At 37.1% G+C, this 26,425-nt stretch overlaps 1 protein-coding gene across 3 annotated transcripts in view; it reads left to right on the top strand.

Moving 5' to 3' along the window:
• Positions 1-26,425, top strand: part of LOC150086503 (multiple PDZ domain protein-like) — a 431,516-nt gene that overhangs the window by 57,830 nt on the left and 347,261 nt on the right. For all 3 annotated transcript variants that reach the window (XR_016546894.1, XM_090372609.1, XM_090372607.1), the window contains exons 4-6: positions 3,197-3,538; positions 15,193-15,340; positions 18,789-18,880. Coding sequence is in view for 2 of the 3 variants with exons in the window: in XM_090372609.1 (XP_090228735.1) it covers positions 3,197-3,538; positions 15,193-15,340; positions 18,789-18,880 (582 nt within the window). In the remaining variant the exon portion in view is untranslated. The remainder of the gene's footprint in view (positions 1-3,196; positions 3,539-15,192; positions 15,341-18,788; positions 18,881-26,425) is intronic.

Below are 26,425 nucleotides of genomic sequence, written 5' to 3'. Positions count from 1 at the left end.
ATTATTTTTATTCTGCAGTGGTATGAAGCGGTAAGGTGCCACACATAAATCACTTTCTATCAGTCCTCTGGACATGAACATAAAATGAAGCTGTGCTCTAATAGTCTGATTATTGGTATTATGATTGTGCAAGGCTGCACGAGCAGACCTCACTGATTTAGTAAGGGGTTAAATCATGGAAGCCTGGTTGGCAGGAGTATCTATGACAAAGCTAAAAACTCCTAACGTGTTATGAGGAGCTAGCTCGAAAGGAATAGGTGCCTCCATAGCCAGGTGGGAAGGAGCAGCAGTGCGTAGCACACGCTTCTTGATTAGACCGGGGTTCGAGCCCATCACCACCAAATACGGAGGATGCGGAAAGGTCAGGGAATGACCACCGCATATCCCCGGAGCAATATGGCCTTAGTTGCTAATGCTCCTAAAAACCAAGCAACAACAACAACAACAGCTCGAAAGGAATGTTGACATGGACAAAAGATGGAGGACTTCATCATCTAAATGTAAGAGCAGCTAGCAGTGTATGCTGGGCAGAAGTATATAAGGATGTCTGACCATTAGTGTGACCATTACACATCTGTAGTGCTTTGCACTATAGATGTGTAGTTGTAGATAGTGTAAGTGTGCATGCATGCATGTAGAATTTGGTGTTGGTCATGGACAAGATTTCCATGAAAATGGTCAGACAGGAGCTGCACAAAGCTGGATACTGTAGCTGGGTTGCTAAATATAAACTGTTCATAATATCTGCTAGTGCTGTCTGCCTAGGTTATTGCTCACTGAGCAGTGGTGGAATGTGATCTGATGAGTCATCCATATTTTTTGTGATGAACCAATGTGTACATGTGGCAACAGCTAAGTGAATTGTACACATGGAAGTATCTGTATCCAGTAGTCAAGGGCCTCTAGCAGCTATGTAATGGTGTGGGGCACATTTATAGCATTTCTGCCTATCCAGGGCAAGTATCTTCCAGGATGACAATACTAGAGATCACAGAACTTATATTGCCAAGCAGTGGTTTAAAGATAATAAAGACAAAGTTACCCATCTGCCAGGATTTTCCAGTCACCTGATGTCCCATAGAATTGTTTTTTTTTTTTTTTTTTGAGTACCACCTGTAACAGAATTTTCTCTTAGAATTAAACTTATGTGAATTTTCAATTTTTCTTGTGGATGAGATGCCAAATCTCTGCAGGACATTTCCAGAGTCTTGTGGTTTCCATGCCATACTGTGCTAACCGTTGGTAGGTGTTTCTTTCATTCTGTCCACCATCTACACTAGTGAAGGAATAACCTGTTTTTGTCTCTGCCGGCAGTCTGTATATCATTGACAAAACCCCAGTTACTCTTCTAGCAGCCTTTGTGCACTGCTGAAAGAATTTCACAGGTTGTGTCATTACACCTATATTATTTTTGTCTTCAACGGCCTTTAACTACCCACATAATAAGTTAACTTAGGATTAAATATCCAAACAATTGCCCTTGCATTTAGCAATGCACTTGTATACTTTAGCTTCTGTTTTTCACGCCATAAAAAAAAATATATTTGGATCTTGAAATAGCACATTCTGATTATTTTTATTGTTTTTAAATTATCTGCTCACCTTTGTATCAGTTTTGTTAGTTGATGAATACCAGTAACAGTAAGGGATCTAGTGCTGGATCCTGTAAGCTATCCTGTACATTAGTTCATACAGAGGTGGCCATTAATAACCACTCTCCCTTCTAACATTTAACCATTTTATCCACAGCAGCAACTTACTTTCAGTGTTATATTGCCCAAAATATGACTTTATGAGACCCTTTTTACAGAGGTATTTATGTGGGACTCTGTGGAAAGCCTTACAAAGTTGAAATAAATGTCAGAATTATTCTTTGTTCCTTGCTATTAAAACATCCTCATAAAAACTTATCCAGTTGCTAATACACCATCTCCCCTTAACAGAGTAATGCTGTGTAGTTTGCTTTAATATTCTGACGATCTTTATAGTTCAGATGATCCTGCACTACGTTCATAATGATGGTCTTCATAATTTTCTTTGATGTGAAAGTTCTCATGGTCAAACTCTCAGGTATACAGGTGCCTGAGACAGTTCAAACTCTCTGGTATACAAGTACCCATTTCAATTTTAAAACCACCTTTGTGAATTAAAGTAACTTTTTTTTTTTTTTTTTTTCATGTGTGGTCTATAGTAACTTCACCTGTCCAAAAATTTATTCAATGTGCATCCACAATGATCTTTTGATGGATCATCTGCTTAGGTTAGTTTGGATCTAGAAAGCTAAGAAGTGAACATCAATCTGAGTGAGCATTTTGGGTAGGAACAGTAGTCCTTTTGTGCAGTGCTGGAGTATCAGGCATCCCATGATATAGTTTAAAAATCATTATCTTAATATATCCTTCTTTTGTAGTTTGCATAGATTTAGGGATAAATCTCATAGAGATCATTTCTGTAAGTGTAATTACAGAAATGATCATGAGAAATTTGCCAAGTCATAGTTCATTTGTGTATTTTCTAAGTAAATGTTTGCTTTAACTTCTGCAGTTTTCTTTATTATGTTTTACTATCTTATGTCAGAGAGCTAAAGATGGCAGCATGATTTATTTTTTATTTTTTTTATTTTTTGGCTGATTTATTTTTTATTTTTTTTTATTTTTTGGCTGATGCAGTATAAGCTTGCTTTCTTGCGTCATATGACTTACCTTTGTAACACTAACTGTTGCGAATGATAAGTAAAATTCATAATGTTAGTCTTCACATTAAAGTATTGTAAGTTTGCAGGGATATATTTCATTGCAGTAGTTGATATTAAATAAAATTTGCATGCTTTACTGCATTCATTTTCAATAATGGAGATCATGAGAATTTAAAAATGTATTAATGACTTAGGCAGGACCATGGATAATGGTATTTATGGTTGATTAACCATTATCTATTAACCATTATGGATAATGGTTGAACATAAGACCTCATTCTTCAGTGGAAACAGGAAGATCCCCATTATTGAAATCAAATACAGTAAAATGTACAAATTTTATTTGAATCTTCATATTTATTTTTAGAATGCAAAAATAATTTTTTTTTGTATTTTTGTCTTATTACTATTTTTTTCTACTTCAACTCAACATTAATTTTAAGTTAATCTATGAAACATTTTGGTAGAGATTTAACTATTGAATGCTGCTTTGATTTTCAGGATGGACGACTGCAAAGTGGCGATCATATAATTCAGATTGGTGACATCAATTTACGGGGAATGGGTTCTGAACAAGTGGCAATGGTGCTTCGGCAATCTGGACCCCATGTGCGTATAATTGTGGCTAGACCTGTTGAACCTACCTCTCCTAATTATCATGTCTTACATTGTAATGCCCCATTAGTTCCCACTCGCATTTTAGGAGATCCAGAAGAAATTGAACGTCAGTTAGCCCTATATCAGCAGAATCAAAATGGAATAGGGGAGCAATTTCAGTACAACGATTATGGAACTCATTTTATCTATGAGGATGAAATCATTAGACAAGAGCAAGAAAACCAAGTAAGTTGAGGAGATTTATTCTTCATAGATGGTTTAAATATTTAGATGAATTTTCTGCTAAAATGAGCTTTGTTTGTATATCCATCTTACTTTAAGAGATCCAGGATTGAGAAGAGATAGTACTGAGGTTAGTAGAAAATTTAAATTTAAATCTGGCTCTGATAAAATATAGAAATATGAATTTCTGACAAAAATATGCAAAATGTTTGACAGTGTTAAACTTTAACTAGATGGCTTAGGCAGACTTATAACTTCAGCCTTACTTGTCTCTCCTAACCCTCTACACGCTTCTTGATTAGACCGGGGTTCGAGCCCGTCACCACCAAATACGGAGGATGCGGAAAGGTCAGGGAATGACCACCGCATATTCCGGAGCAATATGGCCTTAGTTGCTACTGCTCCTAAAAACCAAACAACAGCCTAACCCTCTGATTAACAATTCTGCAGCAGATTTCATTAATAAAATAAAACAACCTGACTTTTGGGCAGTGACATGCTGGTGCATTTAAATGTAGCATTGCTGTTCGCTAACATCCCCCTCCATCCCTGGAAGCCTTGTTTGACACATATGCCATCACTGCCAAATCAAAGGTGGGGAGGATCCTCACCCCTCTTGATGTGGATGATGTCAAAGAGGCTCTAGATTTAATCACTGGGGGGGAGACATACTTCTCGTTCAAGGCTCTATTACATCCAAAAAAGGGGAATGAGCATGGGCAAACCCTCTCCCCATTGCTTGTGGAAGTATTTGTGGCACAATTAGAATGTGCTGGTATTAATTTCTCTCCCCTCCAAGCTCTGGCTGAGATAAGTAGATATTTTCATCATCAGGTACTAGGATGACATACAGCTAGAATATTTCTGATAATTTTAATAACCTCAATCACAACAGGTTTTCTATGGAAAAATGCAACAGTAGAATCCTCCCCTTTTTAGACTTTAGTATAAACAATTGCAACCCCAACTTTCAGAAACCCACCAATACCCAGTCTGTTTTAAACTATAATTCTAACTATCCAATATCAGTAACAACAAGTATTATCAACAGCTTGACCCTTAGAATTTGCACTCCCCCCAACAATCTTAAGCAAGAACTTGGCGTTGTCAACCCTATCCTCAATGAGAACCAGTACCTGGAAGATTAACACAGCTTTAGCGGTGGGTCACCTAACAGGTGACCCTTGAAAATAATGTTCCCACATTAATTATTAATCTGATTGAAAATCTGAAATTTTTTCTACGTTTCTAAATATAGTCAAACTTTTGTATGTGAGAACCTGTGAGAAGACCTGCCACTGCTTTTGCAAATGTTTGGTTTTTAGCTTGAAGAATAGTGTGGGAGGGACTGGACAAGCACTGTTGTTCTGTTTGTTTGAAGTTTCAGGTTACTTGTTTTTCATCTCCTACTAGTTCAATAAACATCTACAATCTTACTGTAGTTGTTTTTGAAAGATTTATTATTATTTTCACAAAATAAAGAGAGAAAAATGAAACCCAATATTCTCTCTAAATGGCCATTAGGTTGCAGGAAGTAATATACATAGTTACCAATTTTTCGTGCTGTGAAGCACATAAAATTTGAAATAAACCTGAAAATTGAAATACTGATAGTATTGAATATATATAATGTTTTTTTTTTTTTAATTTTTAATAATATTTCTATACATAATAAGCAGAAATATGTATGAATGAAAGAAATTTCTGTCAAAAGAATGGCAGAAATTTCTATACATAATAAGCAGAAATATGTTTGCATGCAAATGTTTGAAATTTTGCACACTTAACAGTCTTTTAAACTGGAAAATTGAAGTGACTAAGGAATTGATGTTTTGGTGCCTCCGTAGCCAGGTGGGCAGGAGCAGCAGTGCGTAGCACATGCTTCTTGATTAGACCGGGGTTCGAGCCTGTGACCACCAAATACGGAGGATGCGGAAAGGTCAGGGAATGACCACCGCATGTCCCCGGAGTAATATGGCCTTAGTTGCTAATGCTCCTAAAAACCAAATAACAACAACTAAAATGGTTTTTTTTACAGTTTCCAGCAGAGATGTGCAAATGTGATCCCAGTTCACAGCGACACAAGTAATTACAGACCTGTTAGTTTAACTTCTGTTTCAGGGAAATTAATAGAGGCACTGGTTAAAGAAGCACTGCAGAATCATCTAGACAAGATTTAAGTTATAGCTCAGAGACAGCATGAGTTTGTTAAGGGGAAGTCTTGTCTGACCAATTTGATTAGATACTATGATGTGGTTGCAAAAGAACTGGATGCAAAGAATAATTCTGATATCATATATTTGGATCTTAGAAAGGCTTTTGATACTGTTGCACATGGAAGACTGCTGCACAAATTGGAGCAGTGTGACATTGGAGGCAAATTGCTGCTCTGGATAAAGGGATGGTTGAGTGGGAGAAGACAGAGTGGTAATCAATGGACACTGCTCTTCGTGGGCTAATGTTATTGGTGGAGTCCCTCAGGGTTCAGTTTTGGGTCCATTGTTGTTTTCTGTATTTATTAATGATGGTATCTCAGGCTTAATGTCCAAGTTTGCAGACGATGCAAAGAATGGCAGGGTTGTTAATGACACTAATGACAGTATGCTGCTACAACAGGATCTAGAAAAGCTGAGCAGATGGGCTGAGAAGTGGTAATTGAAGTTTAACATTGACAAATGTAAAGTACTACATATGGGAAGTAGTAACCCCAGAGTAACATATCAACTGTGTGGTACTACACTGACAGTGATAGAGAATGAAAAGGACCTGGGTGTAATTGTGCAGGCAGATATGAAGTTTTCTAAGCAGTGCAGACGGTCTTCAAGAGTAGCTCATGGTGCCTTGTCAGTGATATACAGGAATTTTCTAGCAGGGATAAGGAGGTGAGTATCCCCTTGTATAAGGCATTGGTCGGGCCACATCTTGAGTACTGTATACAGGTCTGGAGGCCTCATTTTAAGAAGGATGTAGAGCTGTTGGAACGAGTACAGAGAAGGGCAACAAGATTAGTGAATGGAACAAAGGGTTGCTCTTACGAAGAAAGGCTTACTTTTGCAAATTACAGTGTCTGGAGACTAGGCACCTGCAAGGTGAGCTGATTGAGGTGTATAAAGCCTTAAATGGTTGGTGCATGCTCAATGATGAGGGGATTTTTCCTCTTGCTCAGAATAATCGCCTGAGAGAGCATAAATTCAAATTGAGGAAAGACAGTTGTAGGATAGATGTGTGGAAGTTTGCCTTTAGCCAGTGGGTGGTTGATTGCTGGAACAAACTTCCATCTGTCGTTGAAGTTGAGAGCTTAAATAGATTCAAGGCAGAACTAGACAAACATTTGGAGCAAGTGGATGGGTGAAATGAGAAGTGTGTGTGTGTGTGTGTGTGTGTGTGTGTGTGTGTGTGTGTGTGTGTGTGTGTGTGTGTGTGTGTGTGTGTTTTGGCTGATGCTCTATGCTTTCTTGCATCATGTGCCAATGCTAAGTGGTTAAATGGTCAATTACATCAATACTAGACCAAAAAAATATATATTTTGGAGGAAAAGGAGTCTGATAATTTTTCTGATCAATAATGCATACTGAGGTTCAGTGGCTATCAAAAGGAAATGTACTTATGTGCATGGACGAGTTGCATGAAGAAATGCTCATATTTTTTTCCACTGGAGCAATCAGAATTTTTTCTTTATTTATGTGATTAAATTTGATGTTGTAAATGAGCTTTTCTAGCAGATTTATTCACGCAGCTTAATAAATTAAATATCAGTATGCATGGCGCAGAGGAAACGTAAAGAAACGTATCCACCATCATATGGAAAAAATATGTAAATGAAAAAAAAATTTAGAAATGTTTCCCTTGACTGCCAAAACAAATTATAGTAAAATAATTAATGTAATAAGCAAAACATTAGAGCTGTTAAAAACAAAAATTGAGCATTACTTTCCATCCCTTGATACCAGAAAATATTTGAGGGCAATAGACCCATTTGCAACAAGGTACCTTCCAACGTTAAAATTTAATTTGCAAGAGGAAGTTGAATTGGCTGAGATACTTAATTTGCAAGAGGAAGAAGCCTGAGATCCATAGTGACCAGTTGCTGGAAATTCACTTTAATAACACTAAAATTAGCAAATTTTGGGTCAAAATTCAAAATGAATTTCCATGAATTTTGGAAAAGGCAATTAGAATTTTATTGCCATTTTCCACTTCCTACGTGTGCAAAACAGGGTTTTTTGCTTTAAATGAGATTAAACGAAAAAAGAGAGACAGACTAAAGTCACTAGAAGAGGAGTTGAGAGTAAGCCTATCCACATACATCCTCATATTTAAAAACTGTGGCCCTTCCATCAAATCCAACCATTGATTAAAATGTTATAATTGTATATTTTTTTATAATTATGTTAATTCTTTACATATTTTCTTTTAATTTTCATGCAATCATGTATGTTCAAAAAAGAGACATTAAAAACAAATCATAAGTGTATTATTAAATATACCCAACAGAAATAACTTCCAGTTTATGAAAAAAAAAAAAAAAAAATATATATATATATATGTGTGTGTGTGTGTGTTATATTTATATATATTATTTTAAATTTTTATTTATAATATTAATATTTATATAAATATTTATAATAATAATATATTTAGAATATATCTTATATACAGTATATGTATTTTGAAGATATAAATGCACAAGGCATAATATGTTATCGGTGAAATTAACTATATAATATTGCTGTAAATACACCATAGTTTACCCATAAATTTAACTACATAAGTAGTGTAACAGCATAGTTTAATTTTATCTCATATTGTGGCTACCTTCACAACAAAATACCAGGTATTGCACTACTTTGAATAAATAACGCTTCTCTAGTAGAGGAGACTACTGTTATTTATTCTCAGTGGGCACCAACACCCAGATATGTTTCGGAGCTTGTTGGCTCACTCATCAGTGGGTGGGCAGATACCCTGATAATGCAGACCTGCCATCACGGTTTCGAAGTTAATTCCACAATATGAGAGATGCCAAATGGTGAAGATAATGATAATATTTTGAAGACTAAATGCACAAGGCATAATAGGTTATGGGTGAAATTAACTATATAATATCGATGTAAATACACCATAATTTACCCCTAAATTTAACTGCATAAGTAGTGTAATGGCATCGTTTGATTTTATCTCATATTGTGGCTACCTTCACAACAAGATTAGCATTAGTAGAGGCATATGATGTAAGAAAGCAAGCTTATGCAGCATCAGCCAAAAAAAAAAAAAAAAAACCACTCCCATTTCACCCCTCCGTTCGTTTGAAATACCTGTCCAGCTGAGCCTTAAATTTATTTAGGCTACCAACTTCCACAACATGGGATGGAAGTCTGTTCCACCAACCAACTACCCGCTGGCTAAAGGCAAAAGATATCAGGTATTGCACTGCTTTGAATAAATAACTCTGCCTGCCCACTGATGAGTGAGCCAACAAGCTCTGAAACACGTCTGGGTGGTGGTGCCCACTGAGAATAAATAATAGTAGTCTCCTCTACTAGAGAAGCGTTATTTATTCAAAGTACATTCTTCCAATTTTCTCTTATCATTTAATTTTGTTAATTGGTAAGGTAATAATATTCCTTATATTTTTGCTTATTAAAATCTTTGTTTAATAGATTTAAAATTTAATTTGCAAACACGATCACGATGACCAGCGCTTACTACATATCGTATAATGAACAGTATTTTATTATGGAAAGTCCATTGTAAAGTGATTTGATCTTACAGTGACCCAATCGTAAAGCAGGGATCCATTGTACATACCTCCAGCCCCAAAATACTGAATGTAGCTCACAACTATTATAGAAGAGAGTTACTAGAGACTTGTAATGTACAAAGGGATTACCATAGTAAATTTAATAGAAACAAAGGTAGAATTACTCTTACTCCTCCATGGATCGTGCTCCACCTGAACATCTCAGATGTACCTACAGGAATCTATCAATCAGACAGAGTGCACAAGGAAAAGCAATTAATGTATGTCTGCAGCTGCAAGTGAATGGCCCAATCAGCTCACTTGACACTCTGAGTTCTCTGACTACTGTAGCAGCATTAAGTTGTGATATCATAGACTTCCCTTACTCTCAGACAAATTTTGAAATTCATTTCCGACTACTCAGTCAGTATGCTTGATTGCCAAGAGGAGACAGCCTCTTGGCAATCCTCTGGCTACCAATTAAAGGGATCATCATGAACACATTATTCCCATACCCTTTGACTGTCATATTTGCATTTTACAGTACCCATTGCTTTTGGCTTGAAGCATGTGAATCCAAATTGTGGATGGTTTTACAGTTTAAACGATGTTATTTTAAGAATTCTGTTAGGGCCTTCTTCCACTTGTCTTCTATTCTGGATATCATGACTTTGTCTCTTTCTGCTTCAGCTACTCTGGGTTGTATTTTTTCTTGCTGTTCCTCCTCTTGTTCCATGGTATGATATTTTAAGAATTCTGTTAGGGCCTTCTTCCACTTGTCTTCTATTCTGGATATCATGACTTTGTCTCTTTCTGCTTCAGCTACTCTGGGTTGTATTTTTTCTTGCTGTTCCTCCTCTTGTTCCATGGTATGATATTTCTCCTCTGGTTCCATATTGACCATATTCTTCGTGCTTTGTAGTTGATCGCTGACATCCTGCTTGATTTTTTCCAAGATGGCAGGAGCTATTAGGTTCTTCGTGATGATGGTCTTTCTTTGGTCTGCTAATCGCTGTTTGCTGACCAGAATATCCGGGTATCGCTCCAACCACTTGGTATGCGGTCGCGACTTGTACATTGTCATATCGGTCTCAAGCCTGGTTATTTCATAGTATGCTCGCATGATGTACGTTCATTTCAATGCTCCACTTCATGCGTTGGCGTTTTCTTCCTTTCTGGGTGGTCACTAGTTCAGATGCACAGGAAGCAGTTCCAAAAATGAAGCTAGAAAGATGGGCAAGAAGACACTCCACGGCAGACACTAAAATGACCTCCATTAAGATCACATTGACAACATTGCTTCCAATGCATGGCTCACAAGCGGGACGCTCTTCCCCGAGACTGAACAGTTCGTCCATCCGACCACACCATGCCACAGAGTTTCTTGACCAAGTACACAGGGTGGTTGTAATGTCTGGTATTACTGTTGGTCAAGAAACTCTGACTATTCTACAGGTGTTCAGGATTGCGACTTTCTGGAGTTCCATGTAGGTGTTCTCTGGGAGACCTATTGCTGCTAGGCTGCTATGTAGGGTCTTTGGCACCATACCAGTGGTTAACATGATGATCGAGATGGTCGTTACTTCTTGCATATGCCACATCTCCTTGACCTCATGTCTCAGGTTCGTGTACTTCCTAATTTTTTCCTCATGGGTTTTTTGGATATTTCTAGTGTTGGGCACCACTATGTCAACAGGTAGGTAGCCTTTTCCATCTTGTCCACAAGGGTTATGTCCGGTCTGTTGTGCGGGATGGTCTTATCTGTTATTATGACGTGGTCCCAGTGCAGCTTGTGGGTTGGGGTCTCTAGTACTGCCTGGGGTTCATACTTGTAGTATAGTACACTTTCTTTGGTCAACTGGTATTTCCTCACTAACTTCTGATGTATTATCCTGGTTATGTAGTCGTGTCTATGATCGTACTCAGTCTGGGTGATCACCTTGCATCCCCCTGTGATGTGTTGGATTGTTTCTGAGGCCAGGTGACATTGTCGACATGTACCATCTGACATGCCAGGCTCCTTTGTGATGTATTTTCTATAGTTTCTGGTGTTGATTACCTGGTCTTGGATGGCCAGCATGAATTGTTCAGTCTCGGGAAGAGCGTCCCGCTTGTGAGCCATGCATTGGAAGCAGTGCTGTCGATGTGATCTTAATGGAGGTCATTTTAGTGAGTGCTGTGGAGTGTCTTCTTTGCCCATCTTTCTAGCTTCATTTCTTGTGCCATCTGGGCAGGAGGGGGCTCCTTGCTTAGGTTGAGTGGGGTATACCACTTATCTATCTTCCTTATGGCTTGGGAGTGGTGCTGTGTTATTATTATTATTCAGTATAGTGTGTTTTTTCCTTGAATTGGTTGTTCCTGCATTTAACAATATATCTTTTAAGGAATAAATTTTCAACAAAACATATTCAGGATGAAAACTACATTGTATCAGGGGTAGAAAAAATGTATTTAGATTTAGAGAAGATAATGTCAAATACATATTTAAAATTAATGAAATTAATAAAAACTCCTTATTTTGAAAGCAAAAGTCAGTTTAATGACTCTAATGTTGAGAAGCACTACATCTAGAACATTCAGTATACTAATCTACTTATTTACAGATAATACTTCTGAACCCATTTTGGTGTTCTTTTATCAAGTCATTTCAAAATATTAATTATAATTTTTTTTCAGATCGACTTGGAAAAAACTGCTTTCTTCCATATACAGTGGATTCCGGTTATTTGGGGGTTAATTGGGGCAGCCATTTATTTGGGGCAAATCTTAAAAAACAGAAACCAATCGAGAAAATAGCCAGGGTTTACTTCGCTTAATTGGGACAGCATGCCGTTTTAATCGGGGCAGGAGACCGCAGCACTGGAGATTACCCTACGATTGTCTCCGACGGTACCACGTGGTTCGGTCGAAATTCTGGAGGTCACAACCATAAAACAATAAAAACAATTAGCAGTCACCTGTTTATTTGCTTTTCTGTTAGTGAAATCTATCATAAACGGACAGTAAACTCGATCTTACTGAATTTGCGATAACACTGACAGCTGGAATTCTGTGGGTTATTATGGTGAAATGAATTTACACTTCCATGAAATCTTCTCTTCATTCCTATTTTAAAGCTTTGTAACTCGTTACTCTGTTTTCACTTGCACATATTGTGTTACTTGCAATTTGTGTGTGCCGTGTTCTTTGTTATTGATTGCTTATCTTTTTACTGTTTTAAATTTTAACCCCCACCCACAAATGTCAGTGAACAGAAATGTCAACTAGTTAGTATGTACATATTACAGTACGTATTAATTATTCCGATTATCACGTATCATTTAATATTTTAATTGGTAAGGTAAGGTAAAGGGTAAATTTGTGCTTAATATATCTTTGCTTTTATAGCCTGTGGATAATATTCCTCCTATTTTTGCTAATTAGAATCACTGTTAAAATTCAAATTAAAATTCAATTCACAAACGTGATCACAATGACCGGCGCTTACTGCACATCGTATAGTGAACGGTACTTTACTATGTCGAGTTCGTCGTAACGTGATTTGGTTGTACAGTGAACCAATTGTAAAGGGGAGGGTACATTGTATTTTAAACTATTTATGTGAAACTTCGGATAATTGGGGCAGCCGCTTAATCGGGCCAAAATGCACTAGTCCCAATGTGGCCCAAATAACCGGAATGGACTGTATATGTATAGTTGTACGATTAATACTAATTTTGATGTGTTGCATTAATGTGCCTATGTCATATTACCATCCTTACATAGAATAGTCTTCAAGACTATTTGGCCCCTCCGTAGCCAGGTGGGAAGGAGCAGCAGTGCGTAGCATACGCTTCTTGATTTAGACCGGGGTTCGAGCCCGTCACCATCAAATACGGATGATGCGGAAAGGTCAGGGAATGACCACCGCATATCCCCCGGAGCAATATGGCCTTAGTTGCTAATGCTCCTAAAAACCAAATAACAAACAACAACAAACAATCAAGACTATTCTATGTAAGCATATCTGACCTGTATATAGTAAAGGATGGTCACTAATCATTTTATGTAATTAACTGAACTATAATGCAGTGTGTCTAGTTTGGGACCAGTAAAAGATTTTTTTTATATTCCCAATTTCAGATTTTGTGCCATAATGTACTTTTTTCACCACTGTTTTATTTCTGTTAGATAACAGTGTGCGTGTATTAAAAAGAACATATTTATCATTTATTTTATTTCTTTCCTTACTTTCAGTAAGTTCATTACTGTTATGATTTTTTTGTGTTGTTTTGTGAAAATGATTTTCAGTAGGATAATATCAACTTTTATTTAAAAAAGTCATACCTGTAACAATCTTCCATCCCATAATATAATGAACTGTAAAATTTATTTAGGAGGAAATCATGCTTTTTTTTTTTTTTTTTTGACATGGATATTGGATCATTGGAAGCAATACATTTACACTTTGAACTCTCAAATGTAATAATACAGTAAACCCCCGCTATTCGCGGTATCTGTATTCGCGGTTTTGCGTTTTCGCGATCGCCGATTTAATATAAAATGAAACCTAAAAAATGTGAATTTTAAAGTGCCGTGAATATTTTCCGCCATAAAAAAACATGGGCGTGGCTAAAATTATCTTTCCCGGTCAAAACAGCACTCAGTGGGTGGGGGGGAGAGGGGTGACAAAATCGCGAGCGTGGATGTTTCTCGCTAATCTTTGTTCAGTATGTGTTATGCACTTGTCATGGAAGGTTTCGTCGTTTGCTTTTAATTTATACGCTTATAAATTGAATAAATTTATCAATTTATAAATTGATATGCTTACAAAAGTGATAAATCTACCGTTTTGCAGTGTAAAACAGACTTTTTCGAGTGTGTTAATGGAAGAAAGTGACTTTATTGTGGACAAGTTCTTTCTAACCCGTACAAAAATATGGCTACGAATAACAAGGGCAATGTGAAAAGATCAAAGCAGGTGATGACATTAGCAAATAAAATTGAATTATTAGACAAAATTTCTAATGGTGAAAGTGGCAAAACATTATAAAATCAATGAGTCAACGGTATGATCAATCAAAAAATCGGAAGTAAAAATCTGCCGTAGTGTCTGTGAAAACGCGCTAATTGCTTCAAAAATTTGCTCTGTAACTCGTGATATTAAATTAGAAAAAATGGAAAAGGCTCTAAATCTGTGGATAGAAGATCAAACTCAAAATAAAATTCCCTTAAGTTCACTCATCATTCATGAAAAGGCAAAACTTTAGCGAAACTGGTAAAAGCACTGGCGGGATATGTTTTTTAGTTAGCAAAGGCGCTGGTTTGAAAGATTTGTTTGAAATTTCTAATAAATATCACATTTAATATTAAATTGTTTCTTATTTTCATTTCGATGCCTTATGCTTGCATTTCACTATGTACTGTCTATGTACATAGTCATATTATGAAGGTACATATAATACATACATAGACAAAATTTTAGACTAGTTTTTCTTATATATTTCATACTTTGAAACGGAACCCCTTTATTACTATGGGAGCCATAACTCAGTATTCGGGTTTTCGGTATTCGCGGCATTTCTCAGGAACGTAACCCCCGCGAATAGCGGGGGTTTACTGTAATCAGATACTTTATAAAAATATAATTTGAGTACATTATCTTTCTTACAGCAGGCCATGTGGTTAGACAATGGGAAAAACATTTATGACACTGTGGACAAATGAAATCCTGGCACATATGCTTTCCAGTTATGAAATGCCCCTCTGTCATTGCTTAAATAGAGATTGCTGGGTTTTTTTTTTTTTTTGTTTTTTTTTTGCTGTTCATTCTTTAATTAAAATGTGTAGATACAGAATATGAAGTATTAAATGATTATTTTAATTCAATTATGGAAAAACTCTGGATACTGAATATTGTTATTGACTTTATTGTTAGTTGCAGTATGAAAAGTCTCAGCTAATAACATACAGAGATAGTGGAGGAGAAGGAGCAGAAGAGGTGGATATGGCAATTTTTGATGTTGAGTTAACAAAGGATGAACAAGGACTTGGTATAATTGTTGCTGGTTATGTTTTTGACCAAGGTAGGTTATCAAAATTGGGATCCATGTAGTGTTTATGCTTGGTAATCCATAAAAGTATTTGACATTTAATTAGGGAATATTCCTTATGAAAAAAGTCTTCATAGAGAATATGAAGACTTTTATTTCATAATGAAAGCTTAATTTTCTGAAGAGAATTAGGTTTTTCTAACATAAATTCCCCCATCAGAGGACCCAACACTTGCTATAGAATGAATTAAAAACTGCAGAATTTTGTAAGTTATCTAACACAATTCTTGCTAAAAATCAATTCAGCAAAATCAGCATAGTACTTCCATTTTAGAAGTTATTTCTTATAATGATCATGGGATCACCTCTGACAAGAGGCTCAAATTCCATCAGTGCTAAGATGTACAAACCATGAATAATGTTTATAGTGGACAAGCTCTACTAATTGCGATTTACTTGTTAATATAAAATGTTTTATTCCTGACAGAAATACTGCATTTGCATTACACGAACACATACACTAAGATATGCTTAATCATAAATTTGTGTTCTGCTGGCCGGTAAACCAGTACTTGTTTCATGTTGATGACATTACCACAACGCTTGTGTACATCTACCAGGTAAGCTGTCTAATTGTTATCTGTGGCAAAAATGATGCTAGGATAGTTTATACTTGAGTTTTGGAAGGATTGTTACTTGAGAATCCCTTTACGTCACCCCAATACTTGTGTACTTATGCCAGGTAAATTATTGAACTGTAATCCATAGAGCAGAGATTTAGATGGCAAAAGTATTGGTTGCTTCCAAGTTCGTCCAAATAGATGAATATTGGAACTAGGATATTACTACGTACCCTCATAGCACAAATGTGCCTATGTCTGTTTTAGCTCTTCCCCTCAAAATAATTAAATTTAACCATTATAGATTAGCATTAGCATTAGTTGAGGCATATGATGCAAGAAAGCAAGCTTATATAGCATCAGACAAAAAAAAAAAATCAAAAAAACCTTCCCATTTCACCTATCTGGTCACTCCAAATGTTTGTCTAGTTCAGCCTTAAATTTATTTTAGCTATCAACTTCCACAACAACAGATGGTTGTTGGTTCCAGCAATGGCAAAAGGCAAACTTCCGCACATCTATTCTACAATTGTCTTTCCTCAGTTTGAATCTATACCCCCTCAGGTTTTTAATTTGAGCAAGCAGAAGTATCCCATCAGCATTGAGCCTGCTCAAGCTATTCAAGGCTTTATACACCTCACTCAGATCACCTCGCAGGTGCCTAGTCTCCAGATGCTGCAACTTGCAGAAATTAAGCCTCTCTCTCTCTCTCTTGGTAAGAGCACCCCTTTGTTTCTCTCACCAGTCTTGTTGCCTTCTCTGTACTTCTTCTAGCAACTTTACATCCTTCCTAAAATGGGGTCTCCAGACCTGTACGCAGTACTCAAGGTATGGCCTGACCATTACCTTATACAAAGGGAGGATAATCATCTCCTTGTCTCTACTAGCAAAATTCCTATGTATCATTGACAAAACTCCATGACCTGCTCTGGTAGCCCATCTGCATTGCTCAGAGAATTTCATATCTGACCCCAGGTCTTTTTCATTCTCCACCTCCCTGAGTGTAATACCACCAGTTAGTACGTTTCTCTTGGGTTACTGTTACCCACATGCAATACTTTGCATTTGTCAGTGTTAAACTTTAGTTGCCACTTATCCCATCTGCCTAACTTTTGTAGATCCTGTTGCAGTAGCATACTGTCTTTAATGTCATTAACAACCCTGCCAACTTTTGTATCATCTGCAAACTTGGACATTAAGCCTGATATACCTTCATTGACATCATTGATAAATACACAAAACAACAATAGGCCTAGCACCGAACCCTGGGGGACTCCACTAATAACATTAGTCCATGTAGAGCATTGTCCATTTATTACCGCTCTCTGCCGTCTCCCACAGATTACCCACCATTATAGAAATCCATTTTATACATATAATATGAAAACCCGAATACTAAAGTTATTAGAACCTATGCTACTTAGAATGGGTTGAGAAGACAAAAGATACTTGTTGCCATTAGACTTGATTTTCTGTAGATTGTAATATTCAGAAAATACATATGAAAGAAGGTTACTCAAAAGAGCAGAAGATGAAGAGATAAATAAGGAAGATACAAATTTAGTTGATAAAAATGATAGAAGATAAAAATACTTAAACCATGCATTCAGACGAGAGAGAGAGAGAGAGAGAGAGAGAGAGAGAGAGAGAGAGAGAGAGAGAGAGAGAGAGAGAGATGTCACTTCAGAAGAACAGTGCCCATGGAAGTGTTTACAGAAAAGGCATGCAGTAGAAACATCTATAAGACTGATGGAGTGGAGAAAGTTGTAAGAAACGGGTCATTACTTAATCGGATTGTCCTCTTTTGAATAGAATAGAGAGGAAAAAAAAGAAAAAAAACACTACCCATCTTGTTTTGGCCAGAGACCAGAAGGTTCCATTTGGTCAAGAAGCAAGTTTTGCACTGTTAACCTGTTCAAATCAAGTTCACATTGATTAATGTTTAGTTTACGACAGTTGCAAGCTTTAGTATAGGCAAAGTATGAAACTGGAGAGTAACCTCTGACATTTTGATAAATAAAATAAAAATAAATAAATTTCCATTTATATTATCTATGCAGCCACCACAGTCAGGGGAGTTCACATCTTCAGTATAACCATTTTATTGTATCCAATAAAACAGTGCAACAGTTAATGATGATCTGTGTACATGTTTTGGCAGCATATAAGCTTGAACTTATGTCCATATTCATTATCATAGGGCTACAGCCAGCCTAATTATAGGGTTTTTTATTTTAATACTCTGATATAGCTGTGTAGCTAGACAACTTTTTATCTTCATTATAACTGTTTATTGGCAGCCAATATGTTAGCACCACAGTTAAGTCTTTCCACATGCATACTGGTGGTCATGCTAGACAAGGGTACACAACACTACACATCCTTCCACTCCCCACACACTTTTTAAATTTCTGGCCTACACAGAGTTCTGTGCTACACAAACAGTACACAAATCGGAGATGGGGAAACCCCTGGTGCCATCAGACAACTAACACCCTTTGCACTTGATCATGTTAGAGATGAAACTATAAATTCTGGATCATGTTAGAGATGAAACTATAAATGCTGGATCCCCACTGCCAGAGTGCCAAATGACACCCATGTGATCTTTAATAACCATACTAATTTAATAACCATCTACCGTTGGACCACTCTGACTCCCCCCCCACCCCGTGTTTGCAAATCTGGTGGTATGGTAATTTTGCCACTGGATCATATGTGTGGCTGGGACTACAGCTGGCTACAAATGATTGAATTCTTATGTTTTCTTAAAATATAAAAATTATATTTTAATATCCTAAAATATTATAATTCTTTTTACATTGTAATTCACTAAGAGAAATTATTTTTTTCTTTTGCAGAGGATGCATCAGGCATTTTTGTCAAAAGTATCGCAAAGGGAAGTTCTGCTGACCTGTGTAGTAAAATTCAAGTAAATGATCAGATAATTGAGGTATATGATAAATGAAACTAAATATAGTAGACAATTTGATAAAAATGAAATATAGTAGACAATTTGATAAAAATGAAATATAGTAGACAATTTGATAAAAATGAAATATAGTCAAATAAATACAAAATCAAAACATTAGGTGTGACTGTAGGATCTGACAATTTTTAGTGTGGTGCAATGTGACACTGGTTGGAGTGGGGGATTTTATTATTAGTAGAGGTAAACGATGCAAGCAAGCTTTTATGCAGTATCACCATAAAAAAAAAAAAAAAAATATATATATATATATATATATATATACACTATTCACCTCATCTGTCCATCCCTCTAATTCTTCCTTACATTTATTCAAACTATCTCCTTCCACAACACCAGATGGTAGTTTGTTCCAACAATTAATTACTTATTTGAGCAGCCATCTTTTTTCAGTTTATGTTTATGTTCTCTTGCATGTGTGTGTGTGTTGTCTGAGAAAGAGTAAGTTTACTTGATCCATTTAAAGCCTTAAACACTTCATCAGGTCCTGCAAGTGCCTAGTTTTCAATCACTGTGGTTTGCAGAACCAAAATCTTTTATGGTAAGAATTCTCCTTTGTATTGTTGACTAATCTGGTTTCTCTTTCTTCTCTCTGTCCATTCCAAGAGAGATCCACATCTTTCTTAAATTGAATCTTCTAGATCCGTAAGATCTTGAGTACCTAAGACCAGTACTCAAGATGTGGCCTCACCTATTGCCTTATACATAATTAAGTCTTTGTCCTTGCTGGGAAAGTTTCTGCATATCATTGAGATGCCCCCCCATGAGCTGTTCTAGCAGCCTGTTTGCACTGCTCAGAGAACGTGTCAGATTGTACAATTACCCCTAGGTGTTTTCCATTCTCCACCACCTTTAATACGGTACCACCTAATTGGTCTGTTATTATGGGATTATTGCTACCCATATGTTAGTACCTTGCATTTACCAGTTTTAAACCTCATTTGCCATTTCTCAGCCCATCTCTAATTTTTCTATTTTCCATTGCAATAGTATGCCTTGATTGTATTGATTCCTGTCATTAACCACCTTGCCAACTTTTGTACCATCTGCAAACTTAGACAGTAAGCTTGATATGCCCTCATTAATATCATTAAAAATATTGTAAAATAGTAAGGTAGCTAGTACTGAACCCTGAGGGACTCCACTAATAACAGTCCAAGAAGACCAGTGCCCATTTATAACTACCTATCTTCTGCCACTCAACTATCCCTTTATCCATAGCAGTAACTTGCTCCTAATGCCACACTACTCCAATCAATTGTGTTGTTTGTTGAGTTTTACATTCTGTTTGATGTGATGTATATGTAGTTTTCCTTCTCCGTGGAAATTTGCTCATATCCAGTCAGTTTCTAAAAAGGGTGACAAATCCATCCATCCCTTCTAGTTATTGTCCCATTTCACTTACTTATCTCATTCCAAAATAATGGTGAAATCTATCAACTGCCAAATCTTAAACTGTCTTGAATCCCTCCTGAATAGTGATTTTTTTCCAATATGGATTCTTGTATAATAACAATCCAACGAGTGTGGATTGATGCTATACAAGAATCTATATCAGACTCTGTAAGATGGGAGTTTGTTACTTATGTTTTGGTTTAAAATTTGGGGAAACTCAAGCAGTTGCCCTTGACATTTCGAATGCTTTTGATTGTTTGGCATAAAGGTCTTTTAAACATGTTCCTGTCTTGTGTATTGTCATCTGTTTTTTTTTTTTTTTTTTTTTCCAACTGGATAGTTGGGTAGCCAGTTTCTCTCTGACCACTCGCTATTCGGTGATGGTAGTTGGTTCTTCTGATTTCTGAACTAGTGCTGTGGCTCCTCAAGGTTTAGTTCTTTTTTTCCACCCTTCTTATATGTTAATAACCTTCTGCCATGGACTGAGATCTCATCCATAATTTTGCTGATAACAGCACACTACATTCTACCTACCGGTTTGAGAAACCTTTCCCCAAACAAACAGCTTCAATTTCTCAAATATCCAGCACCAGTTAATTAAATGCTGATCTCCAGGTTATTCTGGTTATTCTCCGATGAGGTGAGGAAACCTTACTTAACTTCAGTCCTTCTAAAACTCAGCCTTTTGTTTTTTATTTGTCATAAAAAAGAATTTACTGTTTTCATGCACATCTTTTAATGATAAACAGATATCTGACAGGATCACATATCTCTTTTTGGGATTACCCTGACTTGTAATGTCTTGTCAAAAGCATGTAACAAATATATATCTTCCTTTACATGAAAAAAAAAAAATTTCATTTTTACTCTTAACATTATTTTTTCCCCTAGATAACTACTGACTATACAAATTTCAAATCTGTCCTACCATGCAGTATTGTTCTTACATGCAGGTGTTGTCTCAAAAACCTTTCTCAGCTCAGGGTTAATTAATGACCCCAGGGGCTCACATCTAGTGAGTATGGGCATGGCACACCCAGGGTCCTGAGCTGGATATCATCATTCTTCTCCTTCTTGGTGATTCCCTTCTACTTCTCTCTCACTCAGGGTAACTTGGGAAAATTTTTTTTTTTGGCTGGTGCAGCATAAGCCTCAGGCTTCCTTGCACTATATGGCTAGTAGTAATAATAATAATGACCCATCCTTTATAACTGTCTTCACTTTCAGTCTCATAGATATTCAGTTTTTGCTGAATGCCTTTTTTGTTGATACTTCCATGAAGCTGAATCCAGTGAGTATGGCAGACAACAGTGATCGAGTGCTTTACAAGAAATTCTTGAATGAATCTGCCTTGTGTGCAGGGGTGTTTTGATATAAGTAATTTCCTGAAGCCCACTTTTCTGGGTGATTTCTCCAATCAGCATCACACATTCACTGCTGAACTGTTGTAGTATTCTTGATCTGACCTGTGACCATCAGTGAGTATTCAAGGCACACACTTGGTTGAAATGTGTCTCATTCCAAAATCCTCTATTAAAACTGATTGCTGTGTCACCTAAGATATACCAAGATATTCAATAACAACTTCACATGGGGTAGTCAGTTGTTGAATACTGCTGATCAGATCACAAACACAAGCGGCAGAATAGCTGGTTTTTGAAGTTGAAGGGTGGCCGGAGATATTAGCATTGGCATAGAATGCAAGAAAGCAAGCTTATGCAGCATCAGCCAAAAAAAAAAAAAAAACCCGCTCTCATTTCACCGCTCTGTTCGTTCCAGACACCTGTCCAGCTCAGCCTTAAATTTATTTAGGCTATCAACTTCCACAACAAAAGATGGAAGTCCGTTCCACCAATCAACTACCCGCTGGTTAAAGGCAAACTTCCACACATCTATCTTACAACTGTCTTTCCTCAATTTGAATTTATGCCCTCTCAGGTGATTATTCTGAGAAGAGGAAGGATCCCATCAGCATTGAGAATGCTCAAATCATTCAAGGCTTTATACACCTCAATTAGATCACCTCGCAGGTGCCTAGTCTCCAGAGACTCTGTTCTGCAAAACTTAAGCCCTTCTTCGTAAGAGCAACCCTTTGTTCCATTCACTAATCTTGTTGCCCTTCTCTGTATTCGTTCCAACAGCTCTACATCATTCTTAAAATGAGGTCTTCAGACCTGTATACAGTACTCAATGTACATGTGGCCTGATCATCGCCTTATACAAGGGGATAATCACCTTCTTATCCCTGCAAGAAAAATTCTTGTATATTATTGACAAGACACCATGAGCTACTCTTGAAGACCGTCTGCATTGCTCAGAAAACTTCATATCTACCTGCACAGTTAGCCCCAGGTCCTTTTCATTCTCCACCACTGTCATTCTAGTACTACAGAGTTGATACGTTACTCTGGGGTTACTGCTTCCCATATGTAACACTTTACATTTGTCAATGTTAAACTTTATTTGCCTCCTCTCAGACCATCTGCTCAACTTTTCTAGATCGTATTGCAGCAGCGTACTGTCATTAGTGTCCTTAACATTAACCACCTTGCCAACTTTTGTACCATCTGCAAACTTAGACAGTAAGCTTGATATGCCCTCATTAATATCATTAAAAATATTGTAAAATAGTAAGGTAGCTAGTACTGAACCCTGAGGGACTCCACTAATAACAGTCCAAGAAGACCAGTGCCCATTTATAACTACCTATCTTCTGCCACTCAACTATCCCTTTATCCATAGCAGCAATTTGCCTCCAATGCCGCCCTGCTCCAATTTGTACAGCAGTCTTCCATGTGCAACAGTATCAGAAGCCTTTCTAAGATCCAAATATATAATATCAAAGTTATTTTCTGCATCCAGTTCCGTTGTGACCACATCATAATATCCAATCAAATTGGTCAGAAAAGACCCCTTTACAAAACATGCTGTGTCCAAGCTATAGCATTATTAGAGGTATGATGCAAGAAAGCAAGCTTATGCAGCATTAGCAAAGGAAAAAAAAAAAAAAACCCTTCCACTTCACCCCTCCGTTCGTTCGAAATACATGTCCAGCTGAGCCTTAAATTTATTTAGGCTATCAACTTCCCCAACAAGGGATGGACGTCTGTTCCACCACCAACTACCCACTGGCTAAAGGCAAATTTCTGTGCATCTATCCTACATCTGTCTTTCCTCAATTTGAATTCATACCCTCTAAGGTGATTATTCTGAGCAAGAGGCAGTATCCCATCAGCATTGAGCATGCTCAAACCATTCAAGGCTTTGTAAACCTCTATCAGATCACCTCGCCAGTGCCTAGTCTCCAGACACTGTAATTTGCAAAACTTGAGCCTTTCTTTGTAAGAGCAACCCTTCGTTCCGTTCACTAACCTTGTTGCCCTTCTCTGTACTCGTTCCAGCAGCTCTACATCCTTTTTGAAATGAGGCTTCCAGAACTGTATACAGTACTCAAGGTGTGGCCTGACCATTGCCTTATACAAGGGAATAATCACCTCCCTTTCCCTGCTAGAAAAATTCCTGTATATCATTAATAAGACACCATGAGCTACTCTTGCAGCCCGTCTGCACTGCTCAGAGAACTTCATATCTGACTGCACAATTACCCCAGGTCCTTTTCATTCTCTACCACTGTCAGCGTAGTACCACAGAGTTGATATGTTACTCTGGGGTTGCTGTTTCCCCTATGTAGTACTTTACATTTGTCAATGTTAAACTTCATTTGCCACCTCTCAGCCCATCTGCTCAACCTTTCCAGATCATGTTGCAGCTGCATAGCATCAGTAGCATCCTTAACAACCCTGCCAACCTTTGTATCGTCTGCAAACTTGGACATTAAGCTTGATATACCATCATCAATATTATTTATAAATACAGAAAACAACAATGGACCCAACACTGAACCCTGAGGGACTCCACTAATAACATTAGTCCACAATGAGCAGTGTCCATTAATTACCACTCTCTGTCTTCTGCCACTCAATCATCCCTTTATCCATAGCAACAATTTGCCACCAATGCCACACTGCTCCAATTTGTGCAGCAGTCCTCCATGTGCAACAGTATCAAAAGCCTTTCTAAGATACAAATATATAATATCAAAGTTATTCCCTGCATCCAATTCTTTTGTGACTACATCATAGTATCCAATCAAATTGGTCAGGCAAGACCTTCCCTTAACAAAACCATGCTGTGTCTGAGCTATAACTGAATTCTTGTCAAGATGATCCTGCAGTGCTTCTTTAACCAGTGCTTCTATTAATTTTCCTGGAACAGAAGTTAAACTCACAGGCCTATAATTACTTGTGTCAGCCTTTGATCCTCCTTTGTGAATTGGGGTTACATTTGCACATCTCCAGTCTGTGAGTACCTCCCCTGAGTCCAAGGAAGCTCTCATAATTATGGCTAATGGATTGCTTACTTCCTTTGCTGCCTCCTTTAATATAACTGGATAGATTCCATCCACCCCAGGTGCCTTTCTTGTATTTATCTTCAACAATTTCTCCTCCACTTTACTCTCAATTATTACAAGATCATCTAGCTCACCGCCAGTGTTTACTTCATCTATGGCATTCCCCTTCCTGAATAACTCCTCATGTGTGAATGTAGATGAAAAATATTGATTTAATTTGTTAGCTACCTGAGCAGGATTATCAACAGTTGACCCATCGATATCAAGTGGACCAATCTGATTCATCCCCTTCCTTCTAGAGTTTACATAAGTAAAGAACTCCTTGCTGTTTTTCTTTGCATCCCTTGCAAAAGATTTCTTGTAATCTGTCTTTGCCTGCCTAACCTCCTTTTTAACTTGGTTACAGATCAACTTATATCTATCATAGGCTTTTGTGTCACATGTTAATTTATATGTATCCCATGCATTTTTCTTCTCTGCCATATGTCTCATTAGTTTATCTGACATCCATTTAGGCCTGAACCTTGAACAATATTTCTTAGTTGATATGTAAAGCCTAGTAGCTTCCAAGATAAGTTCTTTGAATGCTTCCCATTTTGAATTTGCTGTTGGTAACATCATCACTTGGTCCCACTGTATAGAATTTAAATACTGTCTCAGTCCATCGTAGTCGCCTTTACGAAAGCAATAACCATTCCCTTTACCCCTAATGGTAGTTACCTCTTTGAGTAAATCCCACTTCAGCACACTGTGATTACTGCCACCTAGTGGTTCCTGTATATGCAGATTCTTAATGCATGAAGAATCGCTACTGATAATCAAATCAAGAGTATTACTCCCTCTAGTTGCCTCCCGAACATGCTGATTTAGAAAACAATCATCCAATAAATCCACAAAAGCCATGCTAGTGTGTGAGTGACCAACCCACAAATTCCAGTCAATATCTGGGAAATTAAAATCCCCCATTATAACACTCTGATTTACTGGCCCACTCTATTTCCCTGTACAGTTTCTTATTATACTCATCAGAGTCATTAGGCCTATAGCACACTCCTACTCTCAATTTTGATCTCCCAATGCTTATGTCACACCAAACTGACTCGACACTGCACTGTCCAGCGATGTTGACTGGCTTCACTTCCTTGGGTTTTATGTGTTTCTTAACTAATAGCATAACCCCTCCTCCCTTCCTATCTGTCTATCCTTTCTGTGGACATTGTAATCCCCAAATTCGAGTTCTGCATTCCTTATATCTGTGTGACACCATGTCTCTGATATCCCAACAATATCTGCCTTTGATGCTTTGAGCAATACCTCAAATTCATAAAATTTATTTACCAAACTCCTAGCATTGGTGGACACGCAAGTATACATGCACCTGTTCGTTTTCTTTGCTACACTAACACAACTAGGGCTTGCATAAAACCTAGAAATTTCAAAACCGAGTTTAACCGAAGTTTACTCTTAAAACCGATTTTAAAACCGATTTTCTCAGACTTAGGGAAAATAAGTAAAAGCTATAACACAGGTATTTATTTTATCTTGGGTAGATTGTACAAATCGTAATCAAATCTTTTAAACAAAATCTATCACCTCTTATAGTAAAAAAAATAAAAAAATTAAACTGCTCCAAAAAAGTACCCGGCTTGACATTATACAAAATTACAAATTGTAGTCAAATCCTTTGAATAAAAACTATCTTC

Source organism: Mastigoproctus giganteus, chromosome 4 (assembly GCF_048544385.1).
Source record: "Mastigoproctus giganteus isolate SK-2022 chromosome 4, ASM4854438v1, whole genome shotgun sequence".
NCBI lineage: Eukaryota > Metazoa > Arthropoda > Arachnida > Uropygi > Thelyphonidae > Mastigoproctus > Mastigoproctus giganteus.
Note: the sequence above shows the minus strand (reverse complement) of the source record. Positions and strands in the feature narration are given on the sequence as shown.